This window comes from Osmerus eperlanus, chromosome 10, assembly GCF_963692335.1.
Source record: "Osmerus eperlanus chromosome 10, fOsmEpe2.1, whole genome shotgun sequence".
NCBI classification, from domain to species: domain Eukaryota; kingdom Metazoa; phylum Chordata; class Actinopteri; order Osmeriformes; family Osmeridae; genus Osmerus; species Osmerus eperlanus.
Genome location: NC_085027.1, coordinates 7,341,184 through 7,364,140, shown reverse-complemented (window position 1 = coordinate 7,364,140; position 22,957 = coordinate 7,341,184). Strand labels below are relative to the sequence as shown.

Below are 22,957 nucleotides of genomic sequence, written 5' to 3'. Positions count from 1 at the left end.
AAAGTTAAACAGGTTGTCTAGATTTATTTTTGGCCAAAATGTGACTGCAGGTTACATGCACAAGCCCATACACAACTGGATTTTGAAAATATGAAAGTTATTCTGTAATATTTCAACAGAGCATGGCATTAAGTTAACCTTAAAAATATAGCCAGGTTATTAACATTGTCTGTATTATATTCAGTTGCAGCTATTCCGTTGCTGGATTTTTGCTTTGCTAGAGTCTGCATGTAGAGACTAGACTGCATCATGATTTCACAGGGTCAATTGACAGATTATTGGCTTGTGGTGTCATATGTGCTAGTGGAGCCCATTACTTCTTCTTGACAAACTTCTTCTGTACAGAGTTGGGGTTGGCCCTCCTCCTACCCCCTCCACACTGGCTGTCTCGTATGTGCAGGTTGGCAGAGCGGCTGTAGATGTCGTTCTCGGTAAACGGGGAGCTTCCCGCCACGTAGTCAGGGTTGAAGACATCCGTCTTCTGGCGGGCCTTGCGGGACAGTCTCTGCTGGGGGAAACGCTGGTCCTCCACCAGGTGGGGGTTGCAGGCATGTTTGCCTCCCTTTGGCAAGGGTAGCGTGTACTACAGGGGGCAGGACAGAGTAGGTTCATGTATATATATATAGATTGTATAAAATACTATTTAAATGCAGTGGACAACAAAGCAAATCCTCATAGACCACCTGATCAGATTTATCAAGGATTTTTTCTGCCAGCGATGCAGATGCTCTTTCTCACCTTCATTCCTTTAGGATTTAGCACTTTGGGGTTCTTGGAGAAATGCATCTGCATGCTGCCGTCCTCATTGATGGTCACGGCTATCTTCTTTAGCGTCTTGTTACCACAATGGGGACAGAAAGCCTTGTTCATGTTTGTTGTGGTCCTGAAATGAAAATGACTATTTAACTTTCACTAGTCGAACAATTGTTTTATATATTTTTTAATCTTTATTTGCACTCACTTGAAACAAGCATGGCATCGCAGGATGTAGTTTCTTGCTTGCTTAATCAGCATCCCATTAACTGAGAGGACATGCAGTCCAATTTGAATAAGAACATTCTAGAGAGAAAAAAAGTCTTAAGTCAACAAAATAGGCCGTATACAAAAGGAACTGCAATGCAGTGGCTTAGTCTTTAGTCAGAATTTACCTGCATGGCAAAATCTGTCGTCAGGCATCCCACTTTAACATCCGCCGGAGCAGTCCAGTGGCCAGTCTCCATCTGGACCTGTTTTATGTTGCTGGGAGTGATCCAACCACCCCCATCATCATCATCACCACCATCATCATCCTCCTCCTCCTCCTCTTCTTCCTCCTCATCATCCTCCTCTCCTGAACCACCACTCAGGTCCACAGAGTGTTCTTCTGACTCTTGATGCTCTGCAGAATCCCTGTGAATGCCCCCATCTTCAAGCACCTTCTCAACCTCTGTTCCATCTGATACAGAGATGTCCTCAACATGCTGCCGGTTGACCAAAGACATTATCAACTAATTACGGAAATGAATGAAATGATTTCAGGAAGTCAATTTTGACCTACAAGTGAGACCACGTCACACCTACTCACCAGAAGTTCAAACAGCTCTGCCTCAATGCAGGGCAGAGGGTTCCTCCAGAACTGGAAAGTGTTAAACTCCTCAGACGAAAGAGAAGTCTGTACAGAGGTCTGTCGGTGACTTTCCAAACCCTCTACTGGCCTCTGTTTGGGTCCAAATGAATAGCTGTGATGCCAATACTGCACTATAATACACTACATTAGCATTAGATTGCTTTTAAGTTGGTGTTTTGTGGTTGTTCATTGGCTACATAGAATACATGTTCTAATCCAGTATTTTTACATCATAGCATAACATTACCTTTGATGGGAAGTGGAATCCTGCTACGTTTACTGGAGCCTCTGGATGCCGCTTTGTGCTGCATAATTGAACCTAAAATCCAACAGATTAACAAATGATAGTGTAATCTATCGTCTTCGATCCACTTTCCAAATACAAACAAATACAGAACATAGCTAACGTGCCTTGACATCAGGCTCCTTTTTTAGATGGCCCGACCCCACATTTTCCAATTCCAGCTGGTATGTCAGGGCCAAGACCTTTATGTCGGTGGCAGACAGACTGGGGTAATCTCCGGTCTTCTTTGAGAATTCAGTGACTAAAAATGAGAACACGGGAAGACCGTAAGTGATAAATCTCACACTTAAATATATGTTAAACAATGACACTGCAAACATTACCGAATCGAATGTGTTCTGGTTGAGGGTTTTTGAAGTTCAACTGATATGGTAGAAACGACAGGCTCCTCCGGGTGGGTTTATCACGAATTTCATCCACAACATCTTTCAGGGTGTAGATATTCTTTCCAATTTCCTATAAACACAAAACAAGCAACGTTTGTAAAATGCTCATCTCTGATCATCAAGATTGGGTGCCGCAGCCATAGATATATATAGACCCTTTATATATATATCTATGGCCGCAGCTACAAAAACTAGCTGCCCAACATGGTTTATCAGACAGCTCAACAGCACAGGATCACTATACTGTTATCCCCCTTCATACATAACTTTGCATGATTTCTTTGGCGGAGAACCTTTGGAGATCACTTAGTAAAATAATCCTCACCTGGAGAGGTACTTTCTTCAAAAATGCACCTGCGTCTGCGACAACATGCTCAACCAAGGAAGTAGCCATCTTGAATGGCAGACTCCACGCATCAGCAAATTAACCAATCAGATACGAAGAAGTAACTCTCGCGTTTTTACATGTGACGTGTAATGTTGATTATTGTTTTGGTTGTAGAGCAAGATGGCTGCCCGCTGGAGTAGTGAGAATGTGGTGGTCGAATTCCGAGATGCACAGGTACTTATAAGACAAAGTCGTGCAGGAGACAACGAGTTGGAGTGAATATATGATGCATTGCAGTACTATGAAAACGCGGTTGATTGGAGAACATTAGTTGCTTATAGCTTAAGTGCAATCCAGTAGCAACCCTTAAATGTTTAACCAATCTCTTGCCAACGGTCTTGGACATAGCTTTGTTTTATTATCGTCACATAAATTGCATCAGCATGTTAATGTCATGTCTACGATAATATTATCCGGTTCAGAACATAGATACATTTGGTTTGGCACATTTACGTGAATTAAGCTACCTGCACTGACAGCAACAATTCCAAATGAGGTGTTTAAGCTGAACCAACACCATTAAGTTTACACCGCACTTACATTACAAAATTAATGTACCGGTATTAGTGTAGCACAGAAGTCAACAACCCATATATTTTAATTTGCACCAACTCTCAAAACTCCATTCACTCTCTTCCTGATTTTTTACAGTTATTCTCGTGGGTAAAGCTTGTCTGTTGTCCTTTCATGCTACCTTTTTAAATACATGGACGTATAGTTACAATATTTATCGAGAAACCCGAACTTTCTTAATGCTGTGCAACTGTCAACGCTGATCTGTTTTGATTTTGCAGGCAACTGCTATGTCAGTGGACTGCCTGGGACGTCATGCAGTTCTGTCAGGGTGTGTAGCTCTGGTACATTGCCTCACTGCCCAGTGAAAAGTCTTATTACATAGTTAGGAGCAAGTTTGAAATTCCTCATAGGGACACAAACGGTGACTGATTGTAGACGTTTGCTAAACATTATTTAGCAATGTTTACAGAGCAGAGAACTGAAGACAGTGCAATAGTAAAAAAAAGTTCACTGTTTAGTTATTATCCTTCTTCATACAGAGTTTGTCAAGTCCTTACGATTTTGTTTGTTTTGAATGATCCCCACTGAATGACATTCTGTTGCAGACGGCGCTTCCTTTACGTAGTTAACCTTGAGACCCCTGCGGAAGCACCTCGCAAAATTGGACGCCAGAGCAAGTGGGATGTTGGCACTGTCCAATGGAATCCTCACAAGACAGAATCCCATGTTTTTGCTGCTTCTGTAAGTCCCAGTATAAAAAGTACCCCCCCCCCCAAAAAAAAAAAGAATGCTCAATTTTTTTAACGATCGTTCAGACCTTTATTTATGGTTGTGGATGGCCACATGGTGGCGCCTTAACCCTGACAGTTAAAGATCACACAGTTGAATTGAAAATCAATCTTGTTTCAGAGTAACCAGCGTGTTGATCTGTACACATGGCGTGATGGGAGTGGGGAGGTCCACACATCCTTGCAGGGACACACACGAGTCATCAGGTACTCTAGGGGTCAGATGGCTGAGTGGTTAGGGAGTCTGGCTATTAATCAGAAGGTTGTTGGTTTGATTCCCGGCCGTGCAAAATGACGTTGTGTCCTTGGGCAAGGCAATTCACCCTACTTGCCTCGGGGAGAATGTCCCTGTACTTACTGTAAGTCGCTCTGGATAAGAGCGTCTGCTAAATGACTAAATGTAGTGACTAAAGTACTAAACAATAAGGAACTGATGTGCATTGCAATATTATTAATCCAAAACAATAAACAACTCTCCAGTGAGTCCAGTTGTAAATACTATAATAATTGTGTCTTACATTTTAAATGAATTTCAGATTGTTTAGTACATTTGGTCTTGCCAGACGAGCTGTGTTTGTTTCTTATAGTGACTTAGACTGGTCGTGGTTTGAGCCAGAGTATCTAGTCACCAGCTCAGTAGACACCTACATCTATATATGGGACACCAGGTAAGAAACTCTTGCAGGGGTATACAGAAGTTATGCATGGTAATAAAACGGACATCTTTTTTTAATCTGTTTTCGGTTTTATTTGTGATTTTGTGTTTGCTCACAGAGACACACGGAAACCTACAGTGGCACTCTCTGCTGTCGGTGAGCAATCACATCAGGATATCAGTATTTCAGAACAAGTTTTCTCACCACATTTACGGATTTGGTTTCATGCTCCCTTTGTTCCTCCCTCCCTCTCCTCCATCCCAATTCTTAACTCTGTCTCTTTTGACCTCTTTAGCGGGGGCTTCACAGGTCAAATGGAACAGGCGGAACCAGCACATCCTCGCATCCAGTCATGACGGAGACGTCAGGATATGGGACAAGAGGGTTAGTATGCGAAATCAAAAGGATAAAATGAAGCAGCACATTCACATTAGTCAAATTTGTATGCAAAGAAGAAAGATGAAAAATTCCAAAACGAAAAACTGCTAAACATTCGATTCTGTAATTTAATGGTTACATAATTTGGTGTATACATTTAGCAGTCACATATTTATTAATTTACTGAATCTCCACTGAAAATATATACTTGGATTGATTGATTACTTGGTTAATTAATTGAGTTCTTTTTTAGAAACCCAACACAGCAGTAGAGTATGTAGCAGCCCACTTGTCTAAGATCCATGGTCTAGACTGGCATCCTGAAAACGAGTACATCCTAGCCACGTCCAGTCAGGACAACTCTGTACGGGTAAGTCACTGCAAACTGCAGTCTGCAGCCAAATGTCATGATAATCATCCATCCATCCTATTTTTCATGTATTTTCCTCTTTCTTTCTCTCTCTCTAGTTCTGGGACTACAGACAACCAAGGAAGTACCTCAACATCCTGTCCTGCCAGGTCCCAGTGTGGAAGGCTAGATACACTGTGAGTGTCCCTCTCTATAACACCCCCCCCCCCCCCCTGTTCTCACAGTGTAGTGTGCACTGAGTATCACTAGGTCACTGTGTACACGTGTGTGTCCCTCACGCCCCCACAGCCCTTCTCCAACGGCTTGGTGACGGTGATGGTTCCCCAGCTGAGGAGGGAGAACAGTCTGCTGCTCTGGAGTACGTTGGATCTCAACAGCCCTGTCCACGCGTTCGTAGGACACGACGATGTGGTGCTGGAGTTCCAGTGGCGCCCGCAAAAGGAGGGTAAGGGACTAGACGGAATGGTCCACACCCTGTTTGTCAATATGACGTCACTGATCCAGCGTTCTGCTGCCTCGTCGCCCTCCTACACTGTGCACGCAGCATTAAGAACACTTGCCCTCTCATAAACTGACAGAGTGAATCAAGGTGAAAACTATGGTTTCTGGATTTAACATGCAGTTTCAACTTGGCAAGTTCAAGAATATTTTAACCCTTAGTTCTCTGTCTCCTGTATATGCCAGGGTCTAAGGACTACCAGTTGGTGACATGGTCCAGAGACCAGACACTTAGGATATGGCGTGTGGATCCACAGCTTCAAAAGGTAAGTTAGGTTCCCCCTGACAGAGAGACATATAAATACATTGACTGATTCAGACAAACATGTAGTCAGGCAGAGAGACGGTACAGTTGACCCATGTGTGTCCTCCACAGCTGTGTTCTAATGACTTAGTAGATGAGTTGATGGAGGGGGTGTCTCTGACGTCAGAGTCTGAGAAGACCTTGTCCCCCCATGAGCCCCAGCCCAGCTCCGGCCTCGCGATCGACGACCTGCTGGGTAAGACAAACACACACCCTTTTTTAAAGTCTAGCCTCTTTATAGATTCCCACCGGTGACTTTAATGGTAGTTTAACTGCAATTTATCACTATGCACAAGGTTAAAGTACCAACACAATTTGCACAGTACACAAATACAAATGTTTACCAGACTAGCAGCAGTGATAGGAATTTGAAGAGTAGTTCCATGCCTAGTACTACTGAAGCAGCAGTACTGAGTGTGTGGCTGTTCAGACCAGGATGGGGACCTGTCAGGGCTCAGCTCCAGCAGACAGGAAGCCCCAGGTCTACCCCAGACCCTGCAGCAGGAGTTCTCCCTCGTCAACCTGCAGATCCGGAACGTCAATGTTGAGGTTAGAGAATCACACACACACACACATGCATAGATGCATACAGACACCCTCTCCAGATGCCCTATTCTGTTTTGATCCGAATGCTTCTCTGGGTTCAGATGGATGCTGTCAACCGGAGCTGCATTGTGTCAGCCCACTTTGGTAGTCACCAGGTCCGTTTGGTGGTCAAGTTTCCAGCCCAGTACCCCAACAATGCTGCCCCTGCCTTCCAGTTTGTCAGCCCCACCTCCATCCCCACCGCCATGAGAACCAAAATACAGAAGGTACTGTGTGTGTTGGTTTTACTATTCTTGTGAGAATCAGAAGTCCCCACAAAATATAGCAAACTAAGGAATTAGTGAAGACATTTTCCTGGTCCTCACTACTTCTAGCTGTATTTCTAGGGGGGTTAGAATTACATTAAGGGATTTGGTTCGGGTTAGGGATAACGTGATTTTGAATGAGAATGAATTGTCGTCCTCACTTGTACTAGTAAGACAAACATGATTGTATGTGTGGTACTCATGGTTGTGCATTCCTCTGTGTAGATCCTGACCGATACGTCGCTACAGAAGGTGAAGAGGAACCAGAACTGTCTGGAGCCCTGTGTCAGACAGCTGGTGTCCTGCATGGAGTCGTACATGGTGACATCACTCATTCACTCACTCAAACACACCTCTGTATCTCGTTTCAATGAAAAGAAACGTTAATCTTTACATGTTCATGTATCCCATGATGCCATATCCAGACCCAGGAAGATGGCACAGCCGCCAACCCCTACGTCCTGTCCAACCCTGTGACGCCAACCTTGCCAGCGTTCCCCCGGGTCACAAACACCTACGGCTCCTACCAGGACGCCAACATCCCCTTCCCCCGCACCTCGGGGGCACGCTTCTGTGGCACGGGCTGCCTGATGTACTTCACCAGACCCATCACCATGCACCGTGCTGTTCCCCCTACAGAACCCACCCCCAGGTACGCCCACAACTAGTGTATGTGCGTGAGTCTTTGGTGTGTTTGTGTGTGTGTGTGTGTGTGTAGGATAGGGGGGGTTAATCTGTGTGTGTGTGTGCTTTCTCCCAGGTCTCTCTCTGCTCTGTCAGCATACCACAGTGGGATCCTGACCCCTATGAAGATGAGGACAGAGTCTCAGAGCACCCTGAGGCTTTACAGCGGCAGCCCCACTCGCTCCGACAAGGAGACCGTCTCCATCTCCTCCTTCTACTACAAGGAGCGGGTGAGGTCACCTGTGCAACGGGGCGCTAACCCTAAGCCTACACACATGTACACAAACGTTGCACATAGCTGCGTTGATGTTCCTTAATGCTTTGTTTTGAACGTTGTTGCAGTAGTCCCCATGTCCTATGCTGACCTAGCCCAGTGGTATGATGTTTAAGCTCTGTCGTGTTTAGTGTTTTGTTCACCATACGCTCCTGCCACCCCCACCCCAATGCACTGGCTGTCCCCCTGACTAGCTGTTCTCTCTCTCTGTTCCTGTGTCTTGGAGGGCATGGGGGAGGGGCCTTCCCCCTCTCCTTCTCCCTGCTCACCTTTCCTCCCTCTCGTTGGTGTGTTCTACTCGATCCCCCTCAATCTCCACCAATCAGAAGCCCCCAATGTCTGGCCCACGCCGCTGGTCTTTGCAGACCATTCATGACTGTCCGGTATTGAGCTCACCCTCTCTCCCTCCCCCATCTTGTCTCTCTCTCTCTCCATTCGTCTGGGCTTTTATATTCAGATCATTTCTGACTTATTTTCTCTTTTGGCTCCTAGCATGTCTCTCCATCTCTCTGTGGTTTAAGCAAGCATGGATAACCCCCTAGAGCATTAACCATTGTTGCTGCCCTCTCTCCTGCTCTTGCTGTCTGTCTTTCTACCTCCAATGGTGGCTAACGCTTCTGATGTGACACTAACACTGTAACATCCTAAGGTTATGGTAAGGTCATGTGATTCCTTGCTAACAAGAAATTTACAAATTCTTTATTTTTCATTTTGATTATTTTTGGAAGTTTCAACAACTTTTGCGAGTATGTATTTCAGGAATTAGACGCATTTCTTTGTGTTTGTATTAAATCCTTCGATGGTCCTCCCTCATTTTCCTACAGAAGTCACGTCGTTTCAAGACCAAGCGAGAGGGAACAGACTACAGCAACAGGCCCATCAAGCTGGCAGGGAAGATCATCATCCAGGAGATCTCCTGTCTGCTGCCCGTCCACAAGATCCTTGGGGAGACATACATGTAGGTGACCATGACCTAGTTAGAACGTCTAACCCTAACTCAGTGTTGTAAACATATCACTCATTGTATGGACACCTTTTGGAGTTTGAAACTGACCTGAATGTACGGGTTCCCTCCCCTCCAGTCTGAATGTGAATGACATCCAGGAAACATGCCAGAAGAACGCAGCGGCTGCTCTGATAGTGGGGCGCAGGGACGTGGCCAAGGTACGCCCAGGCTTCCTCTAGTCATCCATCACCAGTTCGGATATCCATTATAAGTCCTCATCCAATGATATAGAAGCCTATGTCTTAACTCCTTAGGTGTGGGCTCTGGCGTCTGCTGCTACTAGTCTGGACCTGAGCCCAGACATGGACCCCGATGCTGACACTCCCTGGGCCAGACACCCGTTTGGGCGCCACCTGCTGGAGACTCTGTGAGTGGATTGACACACCAGTTATTCCTTTATGCATCATTGCATGATAAATGGTGTCATTGAAACCTCATATCCTTTACATTATGAGAAACCTCCTCTTATGTCAGTGTGGTCTTTTTCTGTTTCTTTGTATTTAAATATAAACATAGCTTGTCATGTTATTATTATTTCATTTCATTTGAACCTTTTAATGAAGTGGTCCCGAAAGTCTGGGGGAAAATAAGAGCAGAAGAGAACATGAGCAGATCAAAATATATAATATAATACTAAGACTATAGTATATGCCAAACATATTTTCACACCAATGAATGTAATGGCAAACCATTTAAACTGTAAATATGCAAATAAATATTTTCATAATTAACTGTGCATTCATTTCCTATAATCACAGTTTCTTGCTAGCTAACTTTGTCTACTATATGTATACGTACGTATACAATGTTATAAACCACATACACTGCAAATATGTTTTTTTCTATTATGTTTAATAATGCGTTGTTTTCTTCCCAGTCTGGCCCACTACAGCCAGATGAGTGATGTGCAGACCTTGGCCATGCTGTGCAGTGTGTTCAGAACCCAGGGTGTTCCTCAGGACTACTTTTCCCTGTACGGACACCATCCTTCACGAGCCTCCATGTTCCCTCCCCATCACTCTCGTTATGTAAGTCCCCTACTAAGCATCATGATGCCGAGAAGGTTTGTCAATTGGGGTTTAGGCTGGTGTTTGAATCATTTTTGAAGCTAGCTAAAAGGCTGAGTACTCACCCCTGTCTTTTCTGTGTCTTGCACTTTAATTATTATCTAGTTAACCGTTTTCTCTTTTCTATCTTCATCCCTTCTCTCCCACCCTCTCCTATCAGCCCAGCTACACGTCCAGTTCTGTGACCTCCGGCTCATGCTCCAGCACCTCCGAATCCATCACCACCACCACCTGGAACATAGGTAGGGTAGTCCCCAACTCAGACATGAAGAGAGCCCTCACAACCCTCTTACAATATCTGTAAACACTAGCTTAGCAGGACTATGAATTAGTTGGCACTTAATACGTTTCAGGTTCTGTAGGAGTGTGTGCAGGCAATAGAGGTATAGGTTATGCTAACCCGATGTAAACAAACAAAAGACACATGCTGCATAGGTACCCACTGTCAAAACAGTGCAGTACCGCCAGAACAGATGAGACCGTTTTCTTCATATTTGTTTCCTCAGGTCGGGACTCTGAACATGCTGCCCCCTGGGGAGAATCCTCACCTGACGAATATCGCTATGCCAACCAGGTTTACACAGATCCGCGCGAGCGAGAGAGGGAACAGCATGACATGAATAAAAGGCAATAATGACAATAATGAAAGGGATAAACTAACGGGGTGTTAATAGACTTGAAAACTTTGGTACTTACTCTTGCTGTCCTGTGGTGTCGTTGGGGCTAGGCTCCTGGACCCAGCCAACACCTTGCAGTTTGATGACTTTAAGAAGTGCTACGGAGAGATCCTGCACCGCTGGGGGCTGAAAGAAAAGAGGGCCGATGTGCTCAAATTTGCCTCCTGCCCTCCAGAGCCTCACAAGGGCATTGGTTAGTCTCAGACATGCAGCACACTCCACCTGGAACCCATTAACCCTTGTGTTATCTTCGGGTCATTCTGACCCATCAGTCATTGTGACCCACCGTCGTATTGCGACAAATTTACCTCATACAAAAACAAAGTGAAGCATTTTCTTTTAACTGTCGGGCTGTCTCAGACCCCCCACATTGGAATGGTTAAAAGAAAATTATTTGTATTTGTTTTTGTATTGGGTAAAATTGGGTAAACACAACGATGGTTCGTTATGAACCTTTGGGTCATGTGACCCGAAGGCAGCACGAGGGTTAATAGCACCATAAGCACCAACAACAGATCACAAAAGTAGAAGTCAAAATGTCTAGAAATACATAGACTGTATGCCCTCCTGCTGATAGCTTCCTTTATACCAACCTTGGTCCTCCTCTTCTTCCTCCTCCTCTTCTTCCTCCTCCTCCTTCAGAGTTTGGTGTGTACTGTTGTCACTGTCGTAGCCAGGCCCGTGGCACCCAGTGTGCGGTGTGTAAGCGATTCACCTTCCAGTGCGCCATCTGTCACGTGGCGGTCCGCGGCTCCTCCAACTTCTGCTTGAGCTGTGGCCACGGAGGACACACCACCCACATGATGGACTGGTTCCGCTCCCAGGATGAGTGCCCCACAGGCTGTGGCTGCCACTGCCTGCTCCAGAGCACCTTCTGAGAGGAACACACACACCTACCTTGGGATGCACACACACACACAATCACAGAAGTATCCACACAGAGAAATGCAAGCAAACAACAAATGTGTGTTTGTATATTCTGAGGAATAAGCACAAATGTGTACTCCAAAAGGTCTACAGACTTACACAAGCCTGAAACATACATGCACAGACAGACATCTATGGGAGGAATGTGATAAACACTTCTCTGTCCAGTTTCCCACACACACTGGCCCAAAAAGGCAATGCTTGGATTGATCTTAACATAGCATGCAGTGAGCCTCAAGGAGTTATATTGCTGTGTAAAATGTGTCACTCTGAAAATAACTTTCTAGGCATCTTGTCGGCCGGCCCTATTGATTGATTTGATGTTGTCATTGTTACAGGTGAAATGTGAATGTTTTTTTGTTTGTTTTTTCAGTGGTTGAAAGCAGCTGAATCAAAAGCCATTCTCCCAATAATGGCTGTTATCTGATTGTTTTTCAAAAATCTGTCTCACCTTTCACTTTTATGAAAGGCAATAGTGACTGTTAAATTATACAAAATCATATATAACAGCAGAAAAGTGTGCCATACAAGGGTCAGTTTTAAGGCTTTGTTGTTGAATGTGGAAATACTTTGAAAACTTTGTAATTCATGTGCCATATGTAAATACATAAATGGTATGTTTAAATAAGTCTCATCTGCCAGCCTGTACACAATATGCTTGTAATTCTACACAAAATTGAAAGGACCTCGAAAGGATCAAAACATTTTCTGCCTCATTTTCATTGATATAGTTTAAATAAATAGAAAATGTATTAATACATTAAGTACAAATTAAATGTTGGATAGTGCGTGGACAGTGCTCAGTATATGGACACCAAAATCATGGACATTAATATGGAGAATTGGTTCCCCCTTTGTTCTTATAACTGGTTCCCCTTGTGGAAATGGTTTCCAGTAGACATTGGAACATTGATGAGGGATTTGCATCCAGTCAGCCACAAGAGCATTAGGGAGGTTGGATTCAGAAATGGTTTGTCGAATTTGGTGTGGACATGAGAGTGGTAGCTGTTGTAGACTCCATATTAATGCCCATGGTTTTGGAATGGGATGTTCATCAGGTGTCCACATACTGTTGGCCAAATTGTGTTTCATTAGGCCTTTAGCGGCCTCCCGAGCCAACACTTTATGGTCAGATGCATGTTACCATGGCACCTAAACAACATAATCCCACGCAAACGACGCACTCAAGAGTTTATCCGAGAAATGTGGATGTTTGCGTGTTTTATTATTATTCAAATATTCCAAATACGTATTTAAATTGTATTTTCTATACGTTTTGAGGTTATTTGTTTGTGTTTAGTTATAAGGTTGATAGGAATGTTTTGGCAGTAAGTCAATTTTGATCAACACTTCGACTCCACGATGTTTAAAAACACATTTCAAAGTGGATTTCTATCCATTCTCTATAGTATTGGTAGTAAGCCGTTGCAGATATGGAATACAAAGGTAAGAAACATTATTTTTCCAGTGACTTATGTCTCCAAGTCAATGTGCCAACCTGGCTGTGTCTGTTTCAGGTGCGAAATGGCCATATCAAGAGAATTACAGATAATGACATTCAGTCTTTGGTTCTTGAGATTGAGGGAACTAATGTCAGGTGAGTTATACAAAGTTTACCTTGTTAAATCGAATAACATAACCGACCTCTGTTCCTGCTGTTCTTTTCCCCATATTCTCCATACAGCACCACATACATCACCTGCCCATCTGATCCAAAGAAAACCCTTGGCATCAAACTGCCCTTTCTTGTCATGATCATCAAGAACTTGAAGAAATACTTCACTTTCGAAGTTCAGGTAATATGTATAGCCTATGTGTAGCTAAAGTGACAATAAATCAATTAAGTATTAGGGTTAGTCGGTTTAAAACAGATCAAGTCATAATTAAATTATTATCTAATTAGACAATGCTGATCTTTGGTGATGTACTGTGTGTTTAGGTCCTGGATGATAAAAATGTGCGGCGTCGGTTTCGGGCCAGCAACTACCAAAGCATGACCCGGGTCAAACCCTTCATCTGCACCATGCCCATGAGGCTTGACGACGGCTGGAACCAGATCCAGTTCAACCTGTCGGACTTCACCCGCAGGGCCTACGGCACCAACTACATCGAGACCTTGAGGGTCCAGGTTGGTCCCATCTCAGCCACTGTATCACACGCAGAAGACAGCTAAGATAAATATACCAGGGAACAGGGTCGGACTGGCCGTTGGGACAGTCGGAGATTTCCTTAACGGCCGGTCAAACAGCCGCGGCAAAATGCAAAATAAAATATATAGATAATAATACACGGTCGTGGGCCGGTCTGCGTTTCAAAGACCCGGGCCGTTTTTCAGTCCCAGTCCAGACCTGCCAGGGAAAGTAGTGGAAGTCAGTGTAGTCATGTCATGTGCTGGTATTATGGACTAGCTCTGTCATCGATTCTGATTGCATCCATTCAGATTTACATATTCCTCTCGTCATTCCACTCGTCATTCCAATCTGGCAGGATTCGTCTCCTGTGTGATCATGTCCTCTTTTTTTTCAGATCCACGCAAACTGCCGTATTCGGCGAGTGTACTTCTCTGACCGCCTCTACTCTGAGGACGAGCTGCCTGCAGAGTTCAAGCTCTACCTGCCCGTCCAGAACAAGATCAAGGCATGAGACCGAGCCAACTCAGTCACACACATACCAGAAATAAAGCTACTTTCAATTTTGTGGAATGCCTCAATGAACGTGTGTCCTGCTTTGCAGTGTGTTCTATAAGAGCCAGATGACAGTACAAGATAAAAGGGATTGGGTTTGGGATTGTATTCAAGGGACATTGCTGACTGGGGATGAGATTAGATCAAGTTCCAATCCCAAAAGCAGTTTATAAACACAAAATTACCTTATCAAAGGTCTGCAGAGTCTGAGTCTGTTTTGCTGTGGGACCTCAAAAGCAGAGAATAAAAGATCAAAGCCTTCTGGTATTTGTTGTTGCTGCCATTTGTGCTCCATGCTCCCATAATCTTCCTTGGTCTTATCTGAGGCGCTGAGGTGGGCTTGTTCCTGCAGAGGCGGGTAAGCCCTCAAAGGTCCTGCAGATCTCTACACTGGATCTAGCGTTAGTCCTGATAACTAAGCACAAGTCCATCTGGGCACAGAACCAGTAAGGCTCAACATAACACCTAAAAAGTGTTTAACATACACAGACATAAACAGCATCAGATCTCTATGAAATCTAGGGAATAAAATTGATTTAACCAGATTCCTTGGGGTTATGATGGTGGGGGAGATGGGTGGATGAATGTGTGTGTGTGTGTGTGTGTGGGTAGTCATAATACAAAAGAACAACCTTTAAAACATAAAGTGAAGCTGTGTCATCTGTGAAAGATCCGCACATTGACGTCTACACCACTTCAGTCTGCACGATCCCAATGGACCATCCCTCGTCCTGAGTCAGAGGTGTTATGTATTTATGTCTGTTGATATGCATCGAAATCACCTTCCTCTTCTCATGTTGCTTGACGATTTAGAAAGTGTGTTCTTGTTTGCCTGACATCTTGTCAATGCTACATCTAGCTCTGTATGTCATAGGGTCTGGTCACATATATCATGTCATATATAATTCTTCACTTTATGCACATATTACGAAGCAAGTACCCCCATATTCTTAATTTGTATTAATGTGGGTGAACTGTGCAGTAAGTATCTAGGCCTCCGGATGCCAGTTCTGGATGGAGAAGTGCTGAGAAAGAATTTGGCCTTGGTGGTGTCTGCTAATTGAATTGACTGTAATGAGACTTGTCAAGGATGAGCACGTTTCATTTATCTATTTATTTATTGTTTGGAAATGAGCGGTGTCATCATCATCATTCGCTTAATGAGGCAGACGAATGAGGGACTTTTATAAAGCTTTGCTACACATCTCTCCCACGCTTGAGAATGCCTGACTTTTATTTCCAAGTGAATATGACCTTTAACTATGGGCTGAGAATTATTTGGTTGGAGCCAAGAAACAAGAGTGATTTAATTCACAAACTGAGGCCATGACATAAGCGAAAGAAGGAATTGATACTTGAGTTAAAAGTAGAGTTTATCCCCACTTTCATTTTCATGCTACAAATACTGTATTATTAGTCATGCTGATGAAAAGAGAGAAAAGTCTCTCTCTTCCCTCACTTCCCTCTATCTTTTCAATATGATTTACTCAATGGCTTCCCCTTCTGGTGAAAGCGAGAGACCCTGTCACTTCAAGAAAGTCAGCTCTATTTCATGTCAATTGTTCCTGCTGTGTTGAGGGTCCTATGCGGTAGTAGTTTACTGTAAAAGAAAAGCAACAAAACTCACTGAACACTGAGACATGCCTTCCACCAGCAAGCATGGCACCAGTCAATCAATTAATTAATTAATTAATCAATTAGCCAATTCATCAGTTACTCCAAAATTTGGAAATGTTGGATGACCCGTTTGACATAGACGCAGCTTCTGTTATCCTGGCATATTCACCTGTTACAGACTGCAGCTGCATGGACACACTTGCATTACAAGTTTTACATAGGCAATAAAGCATTTTAATTAGATCCCAGAGCCCAGGGCAGCCTTGAGGTACCTAAAGCAAAGAAAAGACTAATAGTTTTTGGTCTTTGAGCTCCATTCATTCACCTCATTTTTCCCCAAAGTTTAATGCCACTAACAAAACGAGGCTACTTCTCTCCCTTTACTTGTCATCTTGTCTTCTGGCTGTCAGAGTTCAAGACCTCTCCTTTTCTATCCAGTGTTTCTCTGAGGACTGCCAATTGATTTCCGTTCCTAGTGAGAGCAGTAAATTCATTTAGCTTCCATTATTGATTTGTGTGTGGACAGAAGGACTGTGTATTACACTGCTGAATCACAGAGTAGATGTATGTGGCCTAGGGCTGTGCTGTGACTCAAGGCTCACACTTCATTGTGGGATTCATAATCATTTGAAGCTGGTGCATAAAAAAACGTTCCACACAAGGCCAAAGATGTGCTGTGTGTTGGGCCTATTGTAGGCTGTGTATTGGTTTTAGTATAACGTTTTTGTATCAACAAGAGGTTACTTCATTCACAATGTTATAGAGTTTAATGTAAAACCTGTCACCATGATCCTTAATTATCTTCAATTGATGTCATTAGTTCAGTCCTCCCACCCGGATGAGAAAGGATCCAAGAATCCACTGTCTTATAGTTGATCTGGAAATTGTATCAAAAGAAAAAAAGGTAGTTTGTTGAAGTGATAACTGGCTGACTGTCTGAATGTAATGCAATGTAATTAATTTAGCAGACACTATTTTCCAAAGTATCGTAAAGAGGGTTATTTGAACCTGTGAGCTCTTGATCTGCAGTCCAAAACATACAGCACAAAGAAAGTCAAGTTTTTCGTGTGGCTTGTCCAACTAAGATGGTTCCAGAGACAGGTACATGTGTGTACAGTATGGCAAAAGCCTTGCCTAGTAAGACACTCTCTGCATTAGGGACACTTTCTATCCTATGTTCTAGAGAACAGCACAGGCTTACCTCATAAGACACTACCTGCCAGAGGGACACTTTGATGGATAGGTCTATTTCGCAAATGATTAAAATGAAGCCACAGACACCCTGTCATGGTAATGCATCGTGAACATGGAATATATTTCCTACAATCATGTGACAGGGCTGAGGCTGAGTACATGACATGAGAACTGTGTAAGTCCACTGCTATCAATAAATCTCTCTGTTGAACGCTGTCTCTTGCTGGATACTGCTTCCCTCCACTTTTCTATGTATCCCATCATACCCTCTCTGTCTGTTCTGTTTTCTCTCTCCCTTCTCTCTCTCTCTCTCTCTCTCTCTCTCTCTCTCTCTCTCTCTTGTAGGGAGTCCTAGTCTCTATGGAAGAAACACTCTACTGCTGCATGTGCCACACTGAGGTTAAAATATGTCTAATGTAGGAGACTAATGAAAGATGAATTTGTTAAAGAACATATTCGACAGAGCGCATAAGTGGGTAATAAGAATGATGAATATTTCTGAAATATGTGACTGCTCTGATGGCGACACAAACTTGATGTGAAAGATATTGACCTGGTGTTGAGTCAGAGAAGACTTCTTCACGGCCGAATCAACAGAGTTGGTCTTCAATTTGTAATCAGTCTGAATTGATTTCTCAATCAGAGCCAAATCTGTCCAGACGCTGCACAGGCTTGAGGAATAACAACTGCAGTGTTTGTTCTTCTGACTCAGGTTTTCTTTTGGAGCTTCTCTTCCTCTGTCTTCAGAGGATATAAATATCAGCCCTAAATATAATCTTATGAACAATTTTTCGCTTTCTTTGCCAATCTCTAGAATACCTCAAACTCCAGGTGGTGTCCGTTGAGGCTACATCCTGAACATACCTATCGTCTACCCCTACCTGGATATGGAATAGACTCTAAAATATTTCCTATTATTCTTGGTTCATCTGGGTCATCCCATAAGCATCCTGCCAGTTGCCCGAGTGTTTAAAATCTGAGGCCTCCTCAACTGATTCAACGTTTTTCACGCTGTGTCGCACCTCCTGCTCTTGTCTTTATGGTGACACAAAGATCCATATTCACAGAACAGGTGATGAATGCCACCCCTTCCACACCATGGTGTGAGCCAGGCACCAGACATAACACTCAGTGGCAAACTACTATTGGAGGGGTTGTGTACTTTTGACACAGCTTCTGTGGTCCCTCAGCAATTACCGCTTGACTCACAAATCATCACACTTCCAGTGTCCCTGCTCCCTAGCTAGTACTGAATTCAATTACTGCACAGTAGCATTATAACCTGTCCTTTTGATGTTTCTCCCTCTCTTTCCCCCATCCAATAAAAACACAGCGATGATGAAAATACATTCCCAGGCAGTTTTGTGGCTTTTGTGGGAGGCTGTAGAAACATTAGAGCAGAAAAGCGTGTGAAGTGCAGGAAGGGTGGGTTTCAGATCTGTTTGTGGTTTATCTAAATAACTTCATTAGGACTGGAAATATGTTACACCCAGAAAATACTGAATTATTTCAGCATTAGTTTTCACAGACCTTATTTCTTAAAGAAATCAGATTTAATTATGTTTAGATTGTTTCCTATCTCCACCCATTTCTGAGATTTGCGTAAAAATAAATCTGTAAGTAAATTTGAATACATACAGTTGAATCTGAATCTCTCCCTCTGCTTCTCTGTCTATGCAAATGTCACTCTGCCCTTGTGTGTAAATGTTCCTTGAGCCCTCATGCATCATGTGTCTGCTTCCTAGGCAGGCATCCGAGGCCTAGACACAAGTTCACTTGCAGCCTCCTGTGAATAATGATAATCCCATAAAGGGCTACTTATATCTGGAGATTCTGCAGCAGCCTCAGGTGGAGTCTATTTCCCCAGTCCCTTCTTTGTTCTGACCCCAGTCTGACCTGCAGCTTGTTGACCCACTCAGTCCTCCTTCCGGGAGTCTCTGCAGTGAGACAGCCGAGGGTGTCAGGAGGCTGTTTCTCGTACATCTGTTTGCAGACTCAAACACTGCATCGGGGACGAGACTTTCTGAGATCACTATGGACTGCTTCTTACAAACAGCAGACAGTGACGTTGTTCCACCTCTATTACCAAAGCGACACAGAGCTTGTAATACAAAAAATGTAAATCCAAACAACCATCTCAGATCAATTACCGTTCCTCTTCTACGGTCACATCAATAAATACATCCGAATGTTTTTAACATGGAAATTAGGAAATTGCATTGCTCTATAAAAAAACTGGTATTACCAACATTGACTAGTCAACGTATTATTTACGATTATACGACTATATGTCACTATTTGCCAACAATTCTATTCGAGGTGGCGGTGGGAGGGATTTATAGATATATCTGTGCAAGATCCGTTCCTGTAAATGTATTTCGCGGTGTGTGCTTGATTGAGCTAGATAGCATGTGAAACACAAATATTAAGCTATTATAATTTACCGTTATAGTAAACACAAAAAACGCATTAGTCTTGTTATTTCCCCTAGAAAAACTATTATCACGTTGAACGGCGTTTATCTAGTACTCATACGTCTATGATCCAGTGAACTCCCCCCCCCCCCCCCAAAAAAAAAAAACGCGCACGCAGAAGAACAGGAGTGGCGTATAGCCGCTTTGCTAGAGCAATTTCCCCGAAGATGGCGGCGTGTAGACGTGTTCAGCTGCTTCTGCTGTTGATGTCCGCGTCATTCTGCATTTGTACCATTCAAGCATTTAAAACACAAAATAATGGCATTGGAAATGGACTCGGTAACCAACAAAACGCTCCTGGGCTTAACGGAGCGGCAGTCCCAGTCAAAGATGTCCCGGTTGCCGCGGCCTCGCAGCCACGGAGGACAGCCGGCTGGAAGCTGGCAGAAGAGGAGGCCTGCAGGGAAGACTTGACCCGGCTTTGTCCGAAGAACACCTGGACCAACAATCTAGCCGTGCTTGAGTGTTTTCAGGAGAGAAAAGAGGTACGCATGCTGGAGTTTGGGCGAGGCCATTCCCCTTGTTTTCATGTGTTGAAATAGGGTTAAGCAATGCTGCTTGGTTGTGTTGGCTGTGTGAGAGTTGATGCGACAATCAAAAGCACACAAGCTAATGTCGAAGTCTGTGCACCATATACTCTAAGTTTAACTGTACCCGTGTTGACATTAACATGTTTTGCCCTTTTGTCATGCTTAGCAATATTCTGCTGAAAGCATTTGCAACGAACACAGATCGATCACTTGCCATTTACTACTCTGCATACGGAATTATTACATTGAAATCCTGTTAACGGTGCAACTTGGATTGTGAGTGTGAGATTGTCATCAGATAGAAAAACTTCTGTCACATGTCCAGCATGTCTGTTTTAGCCTTGATGGACCTTATCCTGACCCTCGGCAGTATCGACTCTTCAGGAGGAGTCAATTGTACTTGTACTTCAGGGATTAAGCGATTTTGATAATATGGGACAACAGGACGATCTTTTCTCACCCATTGTTGTAGGCGAGTCTTTTCACAATGATGAAACCTTTAGTAGAGGGAGCTCGAATATATATATATTTTTTGTCGGGATTCTTATCAGCCAAATTGCTATGTGAATGAATCAGTTTCATGATCATAATCATTTATCAACGTCTTACCGCACATCTTTGTTGCTGATTCGATTAATTCACTTTTAAAGAGGTTATAAATGCTATAATATGTCTTGTTGGGTAACCAATTTTCTCTTAGATTAAAGCCCTTGAGCAGCATTTTCAGTCTTGGATCTTGTCAAGTTCCAACTATAAGAGTTTGTTTAGTAGGTTAATACTGCTGAAACACTACATGTTCAGTCAGGTTAAGATCCAATCCCTCCCCAAACCCCAAATCAGTCACAAGTTTATAGCCATATGTGGCTTAACTCTCTACTGCCATCTCACTGGGACAGTAGTCTTGTTTTCCCTTCTCCCTCTCCTTTCTAAATCACTGGAGCAGTCCACGCATGAGCGCAAACTAAAGAATCCACCCTGCCCTCTAAGAATGACTGTTTCTCACACCCCTCAGAGACACACTGATGATCAGAGAGACCGGGAGCTGTTATGTCTGCTGATAAGACTCGTGACCCATTTTATTGAGTCCAATTTAGTTCCCCCCCACCCGTCTTCTTTTCATTTCTGTCTTCGGTTCTATGGCTGGCCTGTGCCTTTTATCTGTAGGATGAAACATTTAGTTGTCTTCTCTCTCTGAGCCTCTCTGATAACCTAATCTACTGAGATGGCAGAGTTGTGTGTGCGTGTGTGTGTTTGTTTTACCAGCCATGATTTCGAGTAAAGCCGTGCTCTTCCTCACACGGGTGAAAGGATGGATTTGAAATGTCATCTCCGGCTGGCTGCTCCGCATCTAGACCCGCTCTAGAAGCCTTACAACACCTTGACTCCACTCAATTCAGCTGAGCAGACATGCTCCCGTATTCAAATTCTATTCACTTGTTTTCACTCCTGTCTCTGGTTTAGCTTTGGTTATCTGAAACCATGACAACGCTGCAGCCCCAGTGTGCCAGCCTAGTTCCTGTTGGCTGGTGTCAGTGTGTAGAAAAACCACACAGTTAACCAGGACCATCAATCTTTATTACACATGGGTGTTCTGCTGTGTTTGCAGACACACAGTTGGGGTGGGTGGAGGGGAAGCTGCTCTGATCATAAAAAGTATGGTAACCATTCAATTCTGATTTGGCAATTTAGAAATGTTTGGATGCTTGGCATTCACCCCCCCCCCCAGCCCCCCCCCCCAGCTCTCCTTATGTACCCAACAATGCCATCCTCAAATCTGCTGAGGCTGCAACTTCCTCCAACGTGGCCCTGAGTGAGACCATAATTATTGAAATAATGACTTCGCTCCAACTCTGTAACAGCTGTGGCCTTCTGAAGAGGTAAATGGCTCCTATAAATCTCTCTCATCTGCTCTAGGCAGGGACCCAGTTCGAACCCCTCCCACTCCCCAACGCCCCAGCAGCGCTATCATCAGCGCTAACGCTCGCGAGGCTGGGGGCAGCTGCCGCGTGTCGGAGTCTGCCTGGCATCAGCCGGTGTCGGAGTCTGCTCATCTGCATTTTGAGCAGAATCCTGACAGACGGATGAGCGGTAAACAAAAGGGTGAGCGTGACTGATCTGGAGGAAGACTCCCCAGAGACGAGGAAGGCGCCCACAGGGAACGGAGAGGAAGAACTCAATGGTTCATCAGTCTTTAGTCCTCGGAGTAGGCTGTTTTGTTGCGGGGGAGAGAGAGACTACTAGAGGAAGGTTCTGTGGGAGACTTGTGTTTAAGGCTTGTGAGTCATGTTTAGTAGTTCATTTTTCTCTTGTTTCTCATCTCTCGCTTCTTCTCACTCTCTGTCCTGACGCACACACACACACATACACACACACATACACACACACACACACACACACATACACACACACACACACACACACACACACACACACACACACACACACACACACACACACACACACACACACACACACACACACACACACACACACTGTACCTGATATCACATTGTAGCAGTGTCTCAGGCTGTCCATGAAGGCCCTAATGTGTCTAAATTACCCATCTTTCCCACCTTTACTACTTAATGGGGAACAGAAACTCTGGACCGAGTCGGCTCATTGTTGGGGACGATAACGAGAGAACGGGAGGTGGGCAGCCCGATGCTGCAGTCACTGCAGTGCTTTCACTTCACGCTTGAAAAGGTATTTTGTGTCAGTGAGTGGATCTTGATGATTTTTAATTAATGCCGCCTTCCACTTCGTTTTAAATGTAATGTC

The 22,957-nt window shown here is 43.9% G+C and overlaps 4 protein-coding genes across 7 annotated transcripts in view; 3 read left to right on the top strand and 1 right to left on the bottom strand.

The window, feature by feature from the left end:
* Window positions 1-4: 4 nt before the first annotated feature.
* nob1 (NIN1 (RPN12) binding protein 1 homolog) lies at window positions 5-2,765 on the bottom strand. Its single transcript, XM_062471934.1, has 9 exons — window positions 2,622-2,765; window positions 2,234-2,366; window positions 2,018-2,151; window positions 1,854-1,925; window positions 1,565-1,696; window positions 1,149-1,460; window positions 962-1,059; window positions 739-883; window positions 5-583 (listed from the first exon to the last, which is right to left on the bottom strand). The coding sequence occupies exons 1-9, from the start codon at window positions 2,688-2,690 to the stop codon at window positions 314-316; spliced, it is 1,365 nt and encodes a 454-aa protein (XP_062327918.1). The 5' UTR covers window positions 2,691-2,765; the 3' UTR covers window positions 5-313.
* On the top strand, window positions 2,764-12,394 carry wdr59 (WD repeat domain 59). Of its 3 annotated transcripts, XM_062471931.1 has the most exons (26): window positions 2,764-2,858; window positions 3,479-3,528; window positions 3,806-3,941; window positions 4,110-4,195; window positions 4,576-4,656; window positions 4,763-4,800; window positions 4,940-5,028; window positions 5,276-5,392; window positions 5,491-5,568; window positions 5,681-5,837; window positions 6,077-6,156; window positions 6,267-6,390; window positions 6,625-6,743; window positions 6,842-7,006; window positions 7,271-7,366; window positions 7,471-7,697; window positions 7,806-7,959; window positions 8,330-8,386; window positions 8,828-8,961; window positions 9,086-9,167; window positions 9,264-9,376; window positions 9,887-10,037; window positions 10,237-10,318; window positions 10,583-10,703; window positions 10,804-10,946; window positions 11,396-12,394. In XM_062471931.1, the coding sequence occupies exons 1-26, from the start codon at window positions 2,805-2,807 to the stop codon at window positions 11,629-11,631; spliced, it is 2,970 nt and encodes a 989-aa protein (XP_062327915.1). In that variant the 5' UTR covers window positions 2,764-2,804; the 3' UTR covers window positions 11,632-12,394. The 3 variants fall into 3 exon arrangements, 2 of the variants coding, with proteins under 2 accessions (XP_062327915.1, XP_062327916.1); XM_062471932.1 differs by lacking the exon at window positions 8,330-8,386 and having other exon boundaries at window positions 11,396-12,393; XR_009931522.1 differs by lacking the exons at window positions 9,086-9,167; window positions 9,264-9,376; window positions 9,887-10,037; ... (2 more) ...; window positions 10,804-10,946; window positions 11,396-12,394 and having other exon boundaries at window positions 8,330-8,658; window positions 8,828-8,949.
* Window positions 12,395-12,775: 381 nt separating this feature from the next.
* Window positions 12,776-14,391, top strand: LOC134028071 (cilia- and flagella-associated protein 20-like). The gene is made up of 5 exons (XM_062471398.1): window positions 12,776-13,126; window positions 13,198-13,277; window positions 13,365-13,476; window positions 13,620-13,808; window positions 14,207-14,391. Exons 1-5 carry the CDS (start codon window positions 13,043-13,045, stop codon window positions 14,321-14,323), a joined length of 582 nt encoding a protein of 193 aa, XP_062327382.1. The 5' UTR covers window positions 12,776-13,042; the 3' UTR covers window positions 14,324-14,391.
* A 5,393-nt stretch (window positions 14,392-19,784) lies between these two features.
* glg1b (golgi glycoprotein 1b) overlaps window positions 19,785-22,957 on the top strand; it is a 28,748-nt gene continuing 25,575 nt past the window's right edge. For both annotated transcript variants that reach the window (XM_062471872.1, XM_062471873.1), the window contains exon 1: window positions 19,785-20,134. In XM_062471872.1, the coding sequence (XP_062327856.1) occupies window positions 19,817-20,134 (318 nt within the window). In that variant the 5' untranslated portion in view covers window positions 19,785-19,816. The remainder of the gene's footprint in view (window positions 20,135-22,957) is intronic.

What these genes read in the sequence shown, in the direction of transcription:
- wdr59 (XM_062471931.1), top strand. Translation starts at nt 2,805, where the DNA reads ATGGCTGCCCGCTGGAGTAGTGAGAATGTGGTGGTCGAATTCCGAGAT. An exon ending in CGCGATCGACGACCTGCTGG is followed by an intron (nt 6,391 to 6,624) that starts GTAAGACAAACA and finishes GTGGCTGTTCAG; the next exon opens with ACCAGGATGGGGACCTGTCA. An exon ending in CACCACCACCTGGAACATAG is followed by an intron (nt 10,319 to 10,582) that starts GTAGGGTAGTCC and finishes TTGTTTCCTCAG; the next exon opens with GTCGGGACTCTGAACATGCT.
- LOC134028071 (XM_062471398.1), top strand. Translation starts at nt 13,043, where the DNA reads ATGTTTAAAAACACATTTCAAAGTGGATTTCTATCCATTCTCTATAGT. An exon ending in ATTGAGGGAACTAATGTCAG is followed by an intron (nt 13,278 to 13,364) that starts GTGAGTTATACA and finishes TTCTCCATACAG; the next exon opens with CACCACATACATCACCTGCC. An exon ending in TCGAGACCTTGAGGGTCCAG is followed by an intron (nt 13,809 to 14,206) that starts GTTGGTCCCATC and finishes CTTTTTTTTCAG; the next exon opens with ATCCACGCAAACTGCCGTAT.
- nob1 (XM_062471934.1), bottom strand. Translation starts at nt 2,690, where the DNA reads ATGGCTACTTCCTTGGTTGAGCATGTTGTCGCAGACGCAGGTGCATTT. An exon ending in TGAAGAAAGTACCTCTCCAG is followed by an intron (nt 2,367 to 2,621) that starts GTGAGGATTATT and finishes TTGTGTTTATAG; the next exon opens with GAAATTGGAAAGAATATCTA. An exon ending in GATTCCACTTCCCATCAAAG is followed by an intron (nt 1,697 to 1,853) that starts GTAATGTTATGC and finishes GGACCCAAACAG; the next exon opens with AGGCCAGTAGAGGGTTTGGA.